Source organism: Habropoda laboriosa, unplaced genomic scaffold (genome assembly GCF_001263275.1).
Source record: "Habropoda laboriosa isolate 0110345459 unplaced genomic scaffold, ASM126327v1 scaffold65, whole genome shotgun sequence".
Taxonomy (NCBI): Eukaryota; Metazoa; Arthropoda; class Insecta; order Hymenoptera; family Apidae; genus Habropoda; species Habropoda laboriosa.
This window is the reverse complement of record NW_017100254.1, coordinates 2420677-2437844: the sequence shown is the minus strand read 5'-3', so window position 1 is coordinate 2437844 and position 17168 is coordinate 2420677. Positions and strand designations below refer to the sequence as shown.

Below are 17168 nucleotides of genomic sequence, written 5' to 3'. Positions count from 1 at the left end.
AAATTAGGACGAGCTATAATCTCCATTTCCCTGGTATCTTAATAAAACGACTAAGTGCGGCAAAAACTGCTTGTTTTTACACCGAACTCCAAATTACCTAACCTAACCTCCAAGCGCAAAAAAGATACGTAATCTCCGAGTCTGAAAACTCTGGAGAAAAAACAAATTACCTAAAATTTGTTTCACAACACTTTTTTATTCACCCTTCTTCATTAGCTGTTCACCTAATCGACCAAAGAGGGTCCTTCATATTCATAAACGTTGAAGCTAACGAATCAGCTAGGTTATGATATACAAGAGGCAGGTGTTGATTCGACGAAGAATATTTCCAGCTGAGCATCGCATGCACAACGAGAGAGTGAGTGTGTTCGAAATTAGGTCTTGTTCTCATGAATATTCATGGATATAAAATTATGGCAAAGAAAATTGATGGCAAGTCGGGAATGCAAATTGACTGTCCGAAAAGTACAATACAACGGGTTAGAAGTATAATTTTGTAAATGGATCGACTAAGAACTTGACGACTACGAATCCTATGTAGTGTTCCAACGATAAATGTTATATCAAACTTCCTTTGTACAAAACAATTTAGTTACGATAGGTGGCTGCATGAATCCATTAGCAGTCTATAGTATTGTAAATTGGCGCCAAGTTAATGGCCAGAGGAGCTAACAAACTTTAACCGAGAGATGCGGACTGAGTTATGATTCTTGGCACGACTTGAATGAGAAAACGATTCAGGGACTCTGGTGTGATATTATTTAGTAAATAATGGGGCTTCTTGGAAGTTGAGCGATATAGGTGAAGGAGGAGATACATATAGTGTAATAACATTGACAGAGGTGAATTAGTTCAGAATTTAAATACCTGAATACTTGAAAATTTAAATATTTAAAAATTAAAAAGTTTTAATATTTAAATATTTTTTTTATACATATTGTCAATTACGTTTCATCAAACTTAGACGAAATTTCAGCTCTCACGATCTCCGTGTGGAGACTGAAGTGGCCTGGCCACTCGACGATGACTCACGTCTCTTCTAACTATTCCACGAACCACACGTCTGCATCATCAGACGTATTTTCAGATTTGATATTCAGTGTCGCTTACCTGTTTGAAGCCCCGGTACATCACTCGTATCTCCTGTCTGGAGAACTTGGTCTGTCGGAGCAGTTCCTCGAGGGCTACTGGCCTGGTGGTTTGTTGCCTGGTTCGCGAGCTCTCGAAGTCAAACAAGGCCTCTTCCGGTCCTGGCGAATCCGGCGGCGTAGTCATTTCTGCTCAGCCCTGCGTTTCCTGTCCTATTTTCAATTTTTTCCTATGGATACTCTCCTTTGGACTGATTCACACCACTATTACTTCATCTCTCTCCATTCGTTACATCCGCTCGTTTCGTGTTCACAATTCCGTTTCCAGCGTGCCAAAAAGGACTTGGATGATCAATAACTGTAAACAGAATTACAGAACTAATTCAGATTTTTCACTTTTAAACCTGGAAAAATCTATAATCCAGCTTTCTCCTGAAATTTCTATCTGTCGTCACGACTCAGACCTATTATAACCTCCATCCCAAAGAACCAATGGAAACATTCTGTAAATCTTCAATGTAAAAACTATGTAAGCAGTAGATCAGGTCAAGCAGAACCACCGAACGAGCAACATCAAATAAACAGCCTCCATTCATTTCAACATCCTTCTAATATATCCCAACTACTCAAAGAATAAAAATATTTAAATTTTCAAATATTCAAATATATAAACTTTCAAATACCCAAATTTTTAATCGAAGAATTTGAAATGCTATATGTGATTCAGGGTGTCACTTCATCAATCGATGCCAGTACTATATATGTACTTTAATTTACGACCTCGCTACATTTCGTCCAGCAACTATACATGTAGCACTTCTCAATTTACGCAACAAACTTGGTAACAATTCATTTGTGGTAATTGTAGACAGAACAGAAGTAAACGGGCCGTTCTGTCTACCTACATTTCACTGAATTTAGAAGTCTAGCTAATGTAGGATAATCCTCAGAACTGAGTTGAGACAGGGTGACAGGGTAAAGGATGAAATTCAATTTTAAGTTTGGAAGTAGATAAGGTAGGTCATTGATCAGGCTCTAGGTTGAATTTATCAATCGTGTTAAGTTAAACTTGTGGAAGGATGTGGATATTCTTCCAAAATTACACGGAAACGTAAAGACAATATACGATAAAGATTTGTTCGCTTTCTTTTCCACGAAGAACACAGAAGAAATTCAAAATTCTTAAATGAAAAAAAGAAAACAAATTTCCACAATATTCTCTTTTTAATAAAACGAAAAACAATACACGCAGATCTCTTTTATCTGTTGTTGCGACGAGAATATTAAAACAAGATTGCAAATTTAGATTTCAAAGCGGTCGATACAATCCAAATTTCAAAAACGTGCGTATCATAAGTATGCGTGGCTCGCTCTGGATTTTACATATGTATGTATTCGGCTAGGCCATCGCTTCCATAAACATCCGCGTGGAGCAGATTCGCGTGCGAGCGCTCGAGCCGTTGTAAAATGACGGATTTAAAGCTTCGCTACGTGTCTGGCTTTGCACACGTAAGCGTGCTGGAACGGCAAACCGAACGCGAATGGTCGAATCAAATATTTGTGCACGGGTGTATGGGGGAGATCCCTGTGAATCTGCAACGGAAACCGAACCAAACGACGATGGCCAATCGATCTTCTAACGAATCGAATTTCACGCGGAGCCACGTGTTGCGGATCGCGTGGTCTGGCCTAATGCGGTCTTATTCTACTTAAACTGTAAACAGAAGCTATGGAGAGGACTTCGAACGGTTCGCGGCCATTGTTAACACATGCCGCGGAAAATATGCGAATTTTTAAACAACCCTGACAAGATGTTAGAAAATTACATTGAAATGTTTAAATTATAGAAACAAATGCCGATTATTCTCGTCACTTTAATATAGTTTTGTTGCGTATCTTGTGTTTTTAGTTTTTAGATTACAACGATATGAAAAAAAAAATCCCCCGAGACACTTTGTCCCCCATGTTAGTGTTCTAGGATTAATCGTAAGTCGTTCTGAAACACCCTATACATTTTCCAATTCGACGCTACTTTACATTTATATTGTCATAAAAGAAACGTTGAATTTAAGAAGCCACGTGTATTCCAAGACATGTGCTTTGTTATCCTAATAATTCGCATAGGAACCTCCAAGTAATATTTTGCGAAAGGTAAAAAAGAAAATTAGAGAAGGGTCTACACGGATGACGAGATTCAGGTCATTCGGTTAACACCTATTGAATCAAACACAATATCAGAACCGTATTCTGTAAAGAAGCGGACAGAGGAAGAAAAAAAATTAATGTACGCGCGGATACTCGTCAAGCATCGCTGGCTTCTTTCAAGAATCGATAACGATGACTCAAAGCCACACACCTCTGCACAAATGATATTTTCGAATCGTTTCATTCGCATTCTCATCTTCCCTGCTATGCTTGACCATGTTATTTAAAAATTTCTCTGAATTAATTTTACTTTAACTACGAAAACATATTGTTATAACAAATCTAGTTGTGATCAAATAAATTATGACGGTTTTATTTCATCATTGAATTATATTATAATTACCATTATTATGGATATAGAATAAATTTATATAATTTAACAAGATTTAATAATTGTATTTGATTATAAAATTTCATGTAAGCAATTATCGTGTTTAATCGAGCTTGCTTCGATCTGATTACGAAACATGGTATAACAGTAAAATATTAATTTCACGAATTATTATATTTAATTAAATCGCTAAGTCCGAATGATTTGTTATTACGTTCATATTAATATAATTGTAGAATTTTCATTTGATGACACTTTGCTTAATCGAATTACGAAAATTGTTGACTAAATTTCATTCTAACCTAACCTAACCTTACGTATCGATAATATGTAATATTATACTCTACGTGTTTTTTTCTGTGCACGTAATAAAGACGTTAAATAAATAAATACATTTCTTTTAGTAGAGAAAATTATTTACCAAATAAATTATGAAAATGACCAGTTTCAAAGATCGCGTTGTTCAGCGATTACTTTGTTTCGAGAATGAGGCAGAAGAAAAGATGCAATGAATAGATCAACAAACACAGAGTCGCGAGAACAAAGAAACGACCTATGTATTGATTCCGTCGATTTCTTTCTCTGTATCGCTCTTGTACGCCAGCTTTCATTCATTTCAAAATTGATTTTCACTTCAAGGATGCCTTTCATCGCTTTTGCCACACAACTACACACAAACTTTTGATAGCTCCCTTTTTCCCGTCGAACACTTTGTACAATTTTCCCGGTCTGAAAAACTTCACTAATAAATAACGACATCCCAAGTGAATTGTTAAATCTTTGAAAAATCTGAGAGCTGTATTTCAGTGTGTAAAAAAAAGAGGTAATGGTAATATGATATCAATTGAGATTAATAATTGTTCTTAAGTAGACGGTTAAATTTAAGACAATTATGATGAAAGAGAGTTCTTTCTCTCGGGCTAAGCTTCCTCTATATGACGCATTTTAAAAGTCTTTTGCCATTTTGTTGCGCGATATTTTATCCTTGAAGTCCAGAGAATTTAAAAACTTCTATGCACATAAATCTTGTCAAAACAGTGTGATTCCTCAAACATTACAAACTTCAAAATATATTCAAGATTATATATGTATTTTGCAACTCTGCTACGTTGCTCGAGTTTTTTTTTTGGACACTGCTACAAACTCGATCCATTAAAAAATTTTCTAACTTTTAAAATAAAAATTGGACTTTTAACATAACCTCGAAAAAATATGAAACATACACACTAGTAACAACTTTTATACATTTTTCTCGAAATTATGAAAGATTCAAAAGAATAATTAAAGACTAAATTGAGGTTAGTTTTCAATTTTACTACCATGATATATATGTAAGTTTTAAAACCATAAATATTATCATCCATTTTTCCAAAAGACCGTTAAAACCATAATACTCTTTAAAGTAAAACGCTACCATTCAATCTTGAACATTTGAAATGCCGTTAAAAGCGTGCGTGCATTTTCCGAAACAAAACGCTGTCGTGTCGCAAAGAGCGACAATCGTTTTGTCCCATCATACAGAGGCAACGAACACAACGAAAACGCTTCAGAAGTTCAGATGAATCGCATAGTGTTACGTGGCTGTAGCAATAACAGTTCCCGTACGGCCTGGGGATCGATAGATAAAGCGAATTTTTATTTTTCATAGGCATACGACCGGTATGTGGCCATTATGTGATACATATGTAATCCACGAAGCATAACCTCGTTACAGCGTGGTGACTATAACCTCCAGCGCAGTTATTCGGCAACGCTTCCAAGGCAAAAGTTGGCAAAAGCAATGCATGCGCGAATTTCCGGAATAAATTTCGATGCTCTCTCTCTCAGCTTAAATCTACCCGGTAGTTCCAACTGCCCCTCTGGCCCCTTTATCGCCCCCTTACGAGGATGGTGGATGTAAATCTTGATGAATAGTGGATTCTTCATGAAATGAAACCGTGCAGTAATGATGAGAATGGTGTTGGTACGACTGGGGAGCGTTATGGGTAATGCAAGCGTTAGTGAAGAGTGTTGGGAATAATTTGAGAATTGTAGGTAACTTGAGTATCATGAGTAGAGGGAATTATAAACAATATTTACTGTATAATCTAGGACTTAAAATTAGTCGAAGCATTATAAATAACCTGAATGTTAGAATTAATGGTAGAAATATAAAATCTTTCAAAAATGGTGCTTTGCGCATGAAGTATGATGAATAGATAGAAAGAAAGCTATTTTTTCTAATTAAGTAAGAATAACAGAAGACTGTGGGAATACTCGTAGAATTATCGTTGCAAACGAAAAATTCTGTTGCATAAGAAGGTATTTTCATGTCGATAATAGTTAGATAAGGAGAGATCTGAGTTTCCTTCCGATTTATACTTTCTTCTATGAAGTTTCTGTAAGTAACGCGAATCGCTAATTGCGGTCCTCGTTATCCACTTTTATACGTATATCCACTCGTGCGAGGCCCAACGCTGTAAAAACGAATTAATTAAATCAAAAAAACGAGTTTGCACTCTCTTTACAGTGGTGAGATTTCACTAACTACATAGTATAATATCATCAGTCTACATTCAATGAAAATACAAACAACTATAAAACACAACATATGAAAGCAAGAATTATTCTTTATGAATTTTTTAAAACATTTTTAATTATTCTAAATTTCCACGCGAATTGTTTGATTTAATAACTGCTCTGAACTATCGAATGCTGTGTAAATAAAATTATTAAAGGTCTTATTGAATCATGGAGGGTATATATTCATTGTCAGAGAGAAAATTTTCAGATCACTCTAGTGCCATCAAAAATAGACGGTGAAGTAAACCGAATACCATGTGTGCAAGAAATTAGCTACACACCGCATTAAATCTTTCGGTGAATTGCTTTTCTATGGCGATGCTCGCGGGTCGTTTCGACAATAAACCCGCGTTACATCTTCGTTACCATTACCAGCTACGCTATTCGTTCCGTTGTTGGGTAAAACAGACATAATAGCAACGATTGCACGAGAAATATCAATTACGTTAACTGTGTCGACAAATCGTAACGACCGCAGAACAAAATGTAAAAGAGTAACAAATAATTTGAACTATTTCACAGTTTATAATAGCATAAATAATATATACTATATTTTACATTGCCATTTTGCTATCATAATTGTAAAATAGAATGTCTTCTTAATCTTTGTACAGATGAAATTAAAGAATACGATGAAAGTAATTACTAGTAATTTATATTACTATTCAGCATTATGAATGAAAGGTTGTACATTAACTTTTACCACTGTTCGAAGAAAATTAACAAATGTGATTAAAATTTGTAATTCTTAGCAATTTGCGTTACCTTTGAAAAGTCTTTTTTTACTATAGTATAAAGAAAATTAAAATGTTCTATCTACTATTATAATTAAAAAATTAATTATCCCTTTCTATTGGCCAATTACATTGATCTGATAGTTGCAAGTAATTGTTGATAATTTGAGCAATCATTTAAAAGCATTCTTGAAAAATTAACTACCCTTTCGAACTGATAAAAATTAATGAAAGGACAAGCTGCACGAATGAGATCTATATTTGAACTGGTTTAAATATTTCAGCGAGCTACGCGAGCATTCACTGAAAATATTACTACTATTATGTTTTGAAGGTTACTCAGGCTTGTCCATGGTCGTGAGACGTCGTTTGTTTTGAACCAGAGCGAAATATACAGGCATGTAGTTTTTCAAACATTGCCTCAAGGATTATTTGCTTCTTACAAGTCGTACGATACATTCGGTCTACAGTCATAAATCTTGCGAGGCTACAGAAACAGCACGAATGACTATAGAATATCGCCTTTTGCCAGGGACAATACAGGCGGAGAGCAATTTGCTACACCGGGGCGCAAGATAAAATAACATTACGTAACGCTCGCACCTGAACTTGTCCATTAATTTTACAAATAGATAAAATGCACCCTGAAATATAAAACCTATTTCTTATTGCTGAAAAGTAATTGGATTTCGAATAAAATGATTTAGGTAAAAGGGAAGCAGGCGTTCTGGTAAAAATTTAAATCTCATGTAAAATAGTAAGCATTGACTATAATACAGGGTGGCTCGCAAGTCCGTTTACCATATAAAAGTGGCATAACTTTTTTTCTATTATATGTTTTATCATTTTTGTTTCAGATTTTGAAAAAAGTTTATTCAATTTTTAAATAGTAAAACAACTGATGATAAGTCACTCTGTGTAAAGAATAAAAAAGATACTGTGTATGCTATTCATTGGCGGAGTACCAGGAATGAAAAATACATTGATAACAAATTAATAAATATAACGCAAAAGATTTCATAAGTATTTTATAAAGACCTCCCTTTTAAACACTTAAAACTCATTATCAGAACTAAAATATTACTTCTGGTTTATTTAACGCTCAGTTATGGCCAATCAATTAAGCTCCGTTCAACCTAAAATAATCTCCTGCTCTCCTACCATTCAATGCCCATCGAAATACGAAACAGGAAAACCTCCTAATAATGAAGCAACAGCATCAGAAATGCACGTCATGCATCTTCCCTATTCTACGCGATAACAAAGTTCAGAGTTCAATTTCCCCAAACGGTTGAACAGCCTTGACGGAAAGATAACAGAAAAGTGGTGCAGCTTACTTTTTTTCCGAGCAGTGGACAGCTCGTCCGTTGGAAATTCGATCGGGATAACAGCGTGGTAGTCGAAAGCAGCGACGGCAGGAAAACAGCGGAGCCTCTGGAGGACAACGCGAGCACGCTGAAGCACAAGGTGAACGACCCTGGTCGGGGGAGAGACGCGACGTTCCAGGGAGGACCGGAGAGAGTCAAGCTGGCCCGTGCACCGGCATACCGTGTATATTCTCTTCTGGTGGTATACTCGGCGCACTTAGGCAGAAACACTGCGCAACTACGCAGTCGGCGGCGGACTGGATGTGGCCGGGTTGAGCGGACCACGCATCCTCTGCCCCGCCCAATCGTCGCCTTCCTTCTCTCACCCCTACGATCCTTTTGACGAAAACCACCCTTTAGCGGACGAGCTTTCTGAATCTCCTCTCCGACTGCTCGCCTCTCCTTCCTTTGTTTTTCCTCGCTGGAGGGAATATACATTGTGCTGTTGTAAAAATGCTTGGTAGGTAAGAAGTGGGGAGGGGGCAGGGCAATTTGGTATCGTTGGAGAGTCAAAAGAAGGGCTCTGTGTGTACCTTTTGGAATTATACAGTCGGAGAAAACATTTGGAACGTTCAAGGCCGCTTTCCCCTCCATCTTGTGGGTATTTGGTTATCTCGTTGTGCTAATGACTTCCTCTTTTATTTCACGTGCTTTGGATGAGATTTTGTGAATCTAAAAAGTAGAAAATGTTTTAATGAGAAATTAAGCATGTGTAAGGTATATAGAATTTATGAAGTAATGAAGAAGAACTAATGGCAATAAGAAAATGAAGTGGTGTGATTGGTATGGTAGGGAGGGGGCTTCCAATTGATCCTGATAGTAGCGGGGTAATCAAACTGCTTATACCTTGAAAAATATGTAGAATGAAATATTCTTTTTTAAATTCGTATTTTATCTAATAATTATTACACAAAAAGAAATTAATTTCTTAATACGTAGTATGATATGGTTTGGTTAGGACCACTATTACCCGCAAAAACTTATGTAAATAGTCAGGAAAGTAAGTTCGTAGAGAGCATTTCGATTGAAGCAATGGAATGCTCACTATGGTAAAGTAGATTTCTAACATAAAATATACGAGATACCTCGTAAACTGTTCATATACTTGCTCGTAAAACAACCAGAAAGTCGATTTATCGCATGAAAGATATATAATTCTGTTTAAAGAAAAATGCATTTAATCTCTAGTATCATTTTGTATAGTTAAAAAGTTTTCTACGATAGAACGCAAATTTTGATATTTACAATATTAGCAAAGAACATCATCGTGATAAACTGTTATGCCCTCGTTTAAAATATCACAAGTAATTAAATAAATGTATTCGAAGTTACATTGCTTTTTTTTACGAGCGATTTCGAATAATGTTTTACTTCAATGTAAGTAGGGCATGTACGTATATACAACTGTTCGATTAATAAATTAAACATATATCAGAAAGTGATTTCTTTCCAACACCTAATACTATCAACATAGAAACTTGACCGAAATTCGAAGCACGCGACAAGTTTGCAACGTATAACCGATAATGAGCTCATTCAACTCACATTTTTTCTTTCCTTGACCCTTTTTGCACCGTAAATACGTAGAACACGAAAGTAACGGTCATTTACAAAAATTCGATATATCGATAAATCTTTTTATACGGTACTACCAATTTCAAAATGTTAAATGCAAAGTGCAATGTCATTGGCTCATTTAAAATTGCGGTACAGCTTTACAAAATACATTATAAACTGTATAATTTTATAAAAATAGTTACTAAAAGCAGTTTAATTATTTTCTTAATTTTTTTCGTCTTTTGCATTCATTAAAACAATGTATAAAAATTGATTTACAAAATTACAAACTAACTTTGTAATTTATTTAACGTCATTTACCTCATTTCAACTGACTTAATGTCATTCTGGAGATTTATAATTAAAATTTTAGAATATTAAATTTGAGTATTGTGAGTAGTCTACTATACGATGACCAAAAATTTTGATCGTTTTTTTGCACTCTAATATGATACAAAATACAAACTATTAATAAAAACATATGAAATATTCACTTAAAAAATAGTTTCATTATAATTCAGTAAAATTATTATAGCACTCGTCATCTATATTTTAATTCATTAACGTGCACTGTCAAATTATTTGTATTGTTCAAACTTTTATTTTGAATTTCTATTACGATCTTACAAGCAGAGACATCTTACTGTGTTAGTAAATAACTTGTTACTTATATGTATAATTAAATGCTGATAAAGTAATTGATATTTACATTATCTTTATAGTATTTGTCTACCTCGTTACTATCATTCCTTGTTAATATAATACAAGTATCTCAAGCAAGTGCTTGTTTTGTAGTCAATTTAAGTACAACATTAAACCTTCGTAAGTGTTCGTGAACCTTTGAATCTAGTCCAAGAATTTGCTGTAAAAGAAGGTTATGGCAAAAATGGATTTATCATTATTACGAAGTAAATTTCGCGGTTCTATGCTTGGTGCTTTAATTGGCGATTGTTTTGGTAACCTTTATGATAACGGTTACAATTCTTTATCAGACGGTATGAAATTTGTTTTACAAAAATCGTTCGATACATTGGAGGGACCGGTGTCTAAAGGTACATCTTAGAAATACATGATTTATAAATTATATTAAACACAAATGTAATTGTGTTTTTGTCTGCTCAGTTTGATATTGGATGTTCTTTCAATTCTATAGTACCTGTCATGCAGTATACAGATGATTCTGCTATGACTTATTCTTTGGCTAAATCTCTGGTTGAACAAAAAGAATTGGAGATTGTTGATGTTGCAAAAAGATTTGTTAAAAGTTACTTCCTGGAACCTAATCGTGGCTATGGAACTGGTGTTGTGACGGTAAGATGTCAAAAGTATGATATGCTATGTAATGTTAACACAGCATATGAAAATCTATTCTAAAATCCAAATTCTTTTGAAGGTATTTCAAAAGTTACGGGGTAACAAATTTGCAGATATTATAGAACCAGCTACAGAACAATTCAATAATCAAGGTTCATGGGGAAATGGTGGTGCAATGAGAATTACACCTATTGCATTGTTCTGTTATGAAAACTATGATAACCTTTTAGATACAGTGAGAAAAGTGACTCAAATTACTCATACACATAAAGTTGGAATAGATGGTGCTATTTTACAAGTACTTATATTTAAAATATTCCACATTTCACATTCAATATACTTTTTTTAATTTACACTATTATCATTTTACAGGCAGCAGCAATTTATCAGAGTCTGCATTTAGATCCCAATGAAGAATTAAATGTGATGAACTTTATTGATGATTTAATTCATAAAATGGATAAAATAGAAAAAGATGAAGAGGGGTAGGCTTTTATAATATAAAATAAATGTGTGACTTGAACTGTTCATTAAATTTGATTCTTGAAATTACTGCTTGCTTAAAATTCTTATTTCTCACAGTTTAGGTTTGGCAGAACCACAGCCATACAAGATACAATTGGGTGTAGTAAAAGCATTAATATCGGAAGATGGCGATAGTCCGCAAGTTGAAAAAGTAATAAAAAAATTAGGAAACAGTGTCGCGGCTTTATATTCAGTACCCACCGCAATATTTTGCTTTTTAAGAGCACAAAAACCAATTTCGGGAATACAAACGGAAAACCCGTTTAGAAGAGCAATTCAATATGCTGTATGTATAATATTTTACCACATTTTTAAAAATAAAATGAATTACAATTAAATGTTATTGAAATGGAGAAAACATGTTCTACTTTTCAGATTAGTTTAGGTGGTGATACAGACACTATTGGCAGTATGACGGGCGCAATCGCTGGAGCATATTACGGGGAAGAAAAAATTAATTCCAATATTTTACAACATTGTGAATCCTCAACGGAATTTAGGGTTTTAGGAGATAAGCTATTTGAAATGACAGTAACCCAATAAAAATTTGCATTTTTGCACATGATCAAATATAAAAATCATTTTATTTTATAATGAGATTTTAATAGAAATATAATTACAATTAAGACTGTCATTTTTAACTATTCAACTATCATTGAATTATTCGTAAAATATTTGTACATTAAATTTATAATTTCTTATGTATCTATAATGTCTATAAACTTGTACATTTATCGAATAAATAATTCTTACAATCTCAAATGGCTTTACATTTTTTGAAAATAAGGAGAAAGTGATTTTAGCGAATTCATTCTAAATAATCATGCGAAATTACGATGAGAAAAATTTCAACCCAAAATATTAATTGTTTAAAGTTTTTCAAAATACATTAACTTAAATTGAAGAAAGAAACTGTATAGTTAATTGGAAAAACATAACATTTATTAAATCGCGATAATATGCGAAAAGGTTTGACATTTCTATCAGCTGATATAATTCAATATGGCCGCTCAAAAAACACGTTGTCTTTCTGCAATCAAAGAGACGCCTACAAATGATTTACATCGTGTATGAAATAGAAAATAATTACAAAAGAAGGTAGTGAAAGTTTTTTAGTTATTATATTTTACAATGGCCGGTAGCGAGGAAGTATTAGAAGGATTTATTTGTCCAATATGCATGACAGATTTGAAAACACCTCATCAGTTAACTAAACATTTTGAAGACTTCCATAACGATGATACAGAAATTTTAAAATCGCTTAAAGGTAGGAAGTTTTTCTTTCACAGTTATCTAAACCCTTCAATAATTTATCAAAATTAAAGTTTAAAGATGAAGTTCATATATGCATGTCAAAAATAAATATGTTAATTTATACAACACAGTCGATTAAAGTGTTCTACTTTTTTAGATCTTTTTGGCAAAGCTAAGAAAAAGATTTTAAAGCAAGATGAAATATCAGAATCATTTGCAGTTAGTATACCATCAACTACTAGACATTGTAGTCCAGAACTTAATTGGGGACCTCAAGAAATAGGTATTAACTCATATTAAATCTGGAATTAATTGTAGTTGCATTGATGTGAATGGAAATTTTATAAAATGTGTTATTTGCTAAATAATTTTTAGGTGCAACAAAGTCACATACAAAGTACTTTAAAGAAATAAGAAATATGAGACTAGAGCGATATTCTACAGAAACAAATAAACTCCTTATAAGATTAGATAAATTATTAAATAATTTACCAACTGATCCAGTTGATAGAAAAGGTAGGATTATAATCTCTCCCATTGTTTGATAAATAAAATGAATTAACATATCTCCTTTTACTACAATAGTTCATGAGCGTACAATTGTACCATGGATAGATGAAAAAGATGTGAAGCTGTGTCCTTCTTGTGCAAAAAGCTTTCACGTTGCAAGGAGAAAACATCACTGTAGACTTTGTGGAGCTGTGATGTGTAACAATTGTACAATATTTCTCTCTTTACAAGATGCAAGTGGGTAACTTTGAAATTATTAAAAAGAAAAAAAATTGTATATAAACTTAATTACTTTAATTCGTAGGAAAAATGACAAATCCTGTATCTGTACAAGATGATTCAGCAGTATCTCCTACTTCCGAACGACCAATTGCAGAACGTATAGTACGTGCGGGTATTGGTCTTACAAAATTGGCGAGATCACCATCTAGTGGTAGTTTAAATAGCGTACTATCCTTGGTTAATGATTCGGCAGGTAGTGAACAGCATTTCAGAATTTGTACACATTGTGCAAATCTGCTTGATGCCAGAGAAAAACAAAAAGCAAAGCATTTTGATAAACCAATTGTATGTCAATTTTACGAAAAGATGAAAACATACATGGCAGAAGCCTCGCAACACGTGAAAATGTATAACAAAATGTGGGAATCCTTAAAGTATGTCATCTAATACATATAAGACTAATTTGCATAGTGGTATAATGTTAGCATAAATTTTGTATTATGCTTAATACAAAACTTTTCATACAAAATTAAAAGGTGTATTTTTCAGTGAAGGAGAATCTACGTATAATTTAGAAGATGCTCAAGCTTTAAAAATTAAGATCGGAAAATTAGGCGAGAATATAGATTTAATTAGCCAAAGAATTTCAGTACTTGGAACGAGATGCGTAGAAAATCCACCGCAAGAGCAAGAACTTCGATTACATCACATGGTCAGGTTATCTGCGGTGAATTTTCTGAAAGATGAATTATTGAGCATACAATCTTTACCTTCGACTGAGCGATATGAGGAGTTACAAAACGAACGACAAAAACGACTAGAAGCTAGAATTGCGTACGAAAGACAACTGGAAGAAGAACAAAGAGAAAGATCAAAAGAACAACGTAAAAAGGAAATATGGAATCTTGAAGTGTCACCTTCTACAAAAGAAAATCAGGTAGTACTAATTCTATTGAACAAAATTAAAATTGCAATTCTTCATTTTTAATTCAATGCCATCACTATTGTGTTTGAATAGCCAACTGTGGTATTAAATCAGTCACATGGTTGGGGTCCTTCTACTGTTACTCCTATGATGCCTTCTTCTATGGATCCCATTATTGAACAAATGAGCAATCTTCGAGCTTACATTAAGCAAGCTCGAGCTGATTGCAGGTATGATGAAGTTGCAACCTTAGAAAGCAACCTTAAAGAACTTCAAAGCGCCTACTTTACCATGAAACAAAGTAACAATAGCGATGAATAGATCATACACATATCTGCATTTTGTACTAGGTAATCTTGTATTTCTTATCAACTTTAACAACACTTAATAAATCTTTCTATTGTATTGAAAGTTTCACGTATCACTGCATCCATTTCATATATTATTGCACAATGTGATATATTTCAAAAGTTCCTTTACACATTCGTAAACATTGATTACAAATATCGCCGTGATAATTCATAATACATACTATCATTAAATTATTATTGTATATAATGATATTAAGAAATATATGATTTTTAATATGATATTTATATAAAATTTAGATATTATTTATAAAAAATTTTATTATTAATTTAGCTTTGTTGCATAAATATTATACATTTTTTTCAACAACATTGTTCTCGTTAGATTATAAGCGAAGTTGTATGTGTATCCATAATATAAGAATATGCATGCGCCTTTGTATTAAAAATTAATTTATTCAAACCAAAGTTTAAACCTGTTTTAACAAATGTGTAATATATAAAAACTGTTCCCCTGTTAAAGTATGTATCCATGAACAATGACCGATATTTTCAAAGGCTGTTCGTAAAGTAAGAAAATATGGAATATATAATTATTAAATACCATTGATAAATATACTATGCGTTATATTCTAAAACTGTAATTGGTAATTCTTGCGAATTCAGCACATTCTGTGCTGTATTCTTATTATTTTCAGTACTGTGAGTACCAACCGAATTTGATGCATTATTTACACGAAGTTCAACGATGCATTGAGGCAATTCTATAGAAGTCATCTCATTTTCATTAATATTCAAATTGGACAAGTGAAATGAATTATTTATTTCGACATTGCATAAAATATTATTCGATGCAGTTGAATTGTTATTTAAAAAAACTGGAAGTTCCTCAGACAATACTTCTTGATTCAATTTCGTTTGTTCCCCAATTCGTCCAAATTCATTTAGAAATACGGGTAACTCTCGAGACGACATTTCTTGTTGTTCATAAACATGTTCTTGTCCTCTAAATCCTTCTATATTTTGTTTGGTACTAAATTTCATTAAATCAGATATTTGCGAATTTGTTGTTTCTTTAATGTTTTCTGAATGGTTTTCATCGTGTTTCCCGTTTGCAGAAACCAATTTTGTTGATTGCATATTTCTTTCTAAAGAATTATTCATTGCATTAGGATTAACTGTTTCATTATCTTCAGAAGGTAATCCAAATATCAAAGATTCATTAAAACCAAAATTTTGAAGTCCCTCTTTTTCTTCTAATAGCTTGTTTATAACTTCATCTGAAATATCTACAGGTGCTGCTGGTCCACATTCCGGTCGTTTTGGAAGTTCGTCTGTATAAAAAAATAGCATACATTTAAGTTACATTCATGTATTTTACAGCAATACTTTGTTATACCATTTAATATATCCCCTGCCACGTAATCAGCTGCTCTAAATAATTCTGCTTTTACTAAAAGGTTTAATAAAGTACGCAATGTTGGTCTGTTTTTACCCATTGTCCCCCATTCTGATAAAAATATTTCGGCTGCACTTCTTCTTTGTTGCTGTGCAGCTTGCTCAATCATACTATAAAAATTTAGACAATAAACATGCAAATTTAATTACATTATTAAAAATACATTGAAGTGTAAATATTATATTAATATTTGTAATTTTACCTAAAATGCTCAGTAGTAAATTTAGGAAGATTACAAGCATCTTCTTTTGGTACTATTGCCATTAATTTTTTCCATGAATCTGATATATTCAAAATTTGCCCGAGTTTATATAATTCTGCAGGTCTTAATTTTCGTAATTCTGTGTCCCAGCATATTATACTTCGTGACATTATATTTTATTTATCAATTTTGATAAGGTATAAAATGAACAGGAAAGTAGGAGCAAATTGTTTATTAATTATGCGACATACCAGAAATGTGGTTTCTAACCTTTTTATAATTAATCTGAATTTCTTAAAAACACTATTTTTTAAATAAATTCAATTTTCCCCTATTATTTCTCATTAATTTTTTTAAACAAACAATTCTGGATTTACTTAATTTTTATAAACAACCATGTAAATTAAAGAAATCAGTAATAATTTGTATGCTTTGAATTAATCTAGGATGTGCGCATTATCGCATTATTTTACGTAATAAACTTCATATACTATTAAAATTTTATAAAAACATCTTTTTCATATACAAACATTTGTTCGAAAAAGTTATTCAATTTATAATAAACTGTTTTCAGCATTTTATTTTTTATTTATGTATAAATTATA

General features: G+C 32.9%; 3 protein-coding genes across 3 annotated transcripts; 2 read left to right on the top strand and 1 right to left on the bottom strand.

The window, feature by feature from the left end:
• The first annotated feature begins 10713 nt into the window (after positions 1–10713).
• Positions 10714–12226, top strand: LOC108572431 (poly(ADP-ribose) glycohydrolase ARH3-like). Its single transcript, XM_017934668.1, has 6 exons — positions 10714–10896; positions 10998–11155; positions 11238–11456; positions 11531–11643; positions 11741–11969; positions 12059–12226. The coding sequence occupies exons 1-6, from the start codon at positions 10722–10724 to the stop codon at positions 12224–12226; spliced, it is 1062 nt and encodes a 353-aa protein (XP_017790157.1). The 5' UTR covers positions 10714–10721.
• A 588-nt stretch (positions 12227–12814) lies between these two features.
• LOC108572381 (rabenosyn-5) lies at positions 12815–16231 on the top strand. Its single transcript, XM_017934615.1, has 8 exons — positions 12815–12950; positions 13095–13220; positions 13313–13453; positions 13523–13684; positions 13752–14103; positions 14219–14606; positions 14688–14944; positions 16198–16231. The coding sequence occupies exons 1-7, from the start codon at positions 12815–12817 to the stop codon at positions 14913–14915; spliced, it is 1533 nt and encodes a 510-aa protein (XP_017790104.1). The 3' UTR covers positions 14916–14944; positions 16198–16231.
• Positions 15417–16733, bottom strand: LOC108572382 (protein Tube). Its single transcript, XM_017934616.1, has 3 exons — positions 16564–16733; positions 16302–16471; positions 15417–16236 (listed from the first exon to the last, which is right to left on the bottom strand). Exons 1-3 carry the CDS (start codon positions 16731–16733, stop codon positions 15521–15523), a joined length of 1056 nt encoding a protein of 351 aa, XP_017790105.1. The 3' UTR covers positions 15417–15520.
• Positions 16734–17168: the final 435 nt, after the last annotated feature.

Bases quoted from the DNA above. Each gene is read 5' to 3' on its own strand.
- LOC108572381 (XM_017934615.1), top strand. From the start codon at position 12,815: ATGGCCGGTAGCGAGGAAGTATTAGAAGGATTTATTTGTCCAATATGC. The intron at 13,221-13,312 runs GTATTAACTCAT...AATAATTTTTAG, and splicing joins TTGGGGACCTCAAGAAATAG to GTGCAACAAAGTCACATACA. The intron at 14,104-14,218 runs GTATGTCATCTA...TGTATTTTTCAG, and splicing joins AAAATGTGGGAATCCTTAAA to TGAAGGAGAATCTACGTATA.
- LOC108572382 (XM_017934616.1), bottom strand. From the start codon at position 16,733: ATGTCACGAAGTATAATATGCTGGGACACAGAATTACGAAAATTAAGA. The intron at 16,472-16,563 runs GTAAAATTACAA...AAATTTTTATAG, and splicing joins TTTACTACTGAGCATTTTAG to TATGATTGAGCAAGCTGCAC. The intron at 16,237-16,301 runs GTATAACAAAGT...TTTTTTATACAG, and splicing joins GGCAGGGGATATATTAAATG to ACGAACTTCCAAAACGACCG.
- LOC108572431 (XM_017934668.1), top strand. From the start codon at position 10,722: ATGGCAAAAATGGATTTATCATTATTACGAAGTAAATTTCGCGGTTCT. The intron at 11,457-11,530 runs GTACTTATATTT...ATCATTTTACAG, and splicing joins TAGATGGTGCTATTTTACAA to GCAGCAGCAATTTATCAGAG. The intron at 11,644-11,740 runs GTAGGCTTTTAT...TATTTCTCACAG, and splicing joins ATAGAAAAAGATGAAGAGGG to TTTAGGTTTGGCAGAACCAC.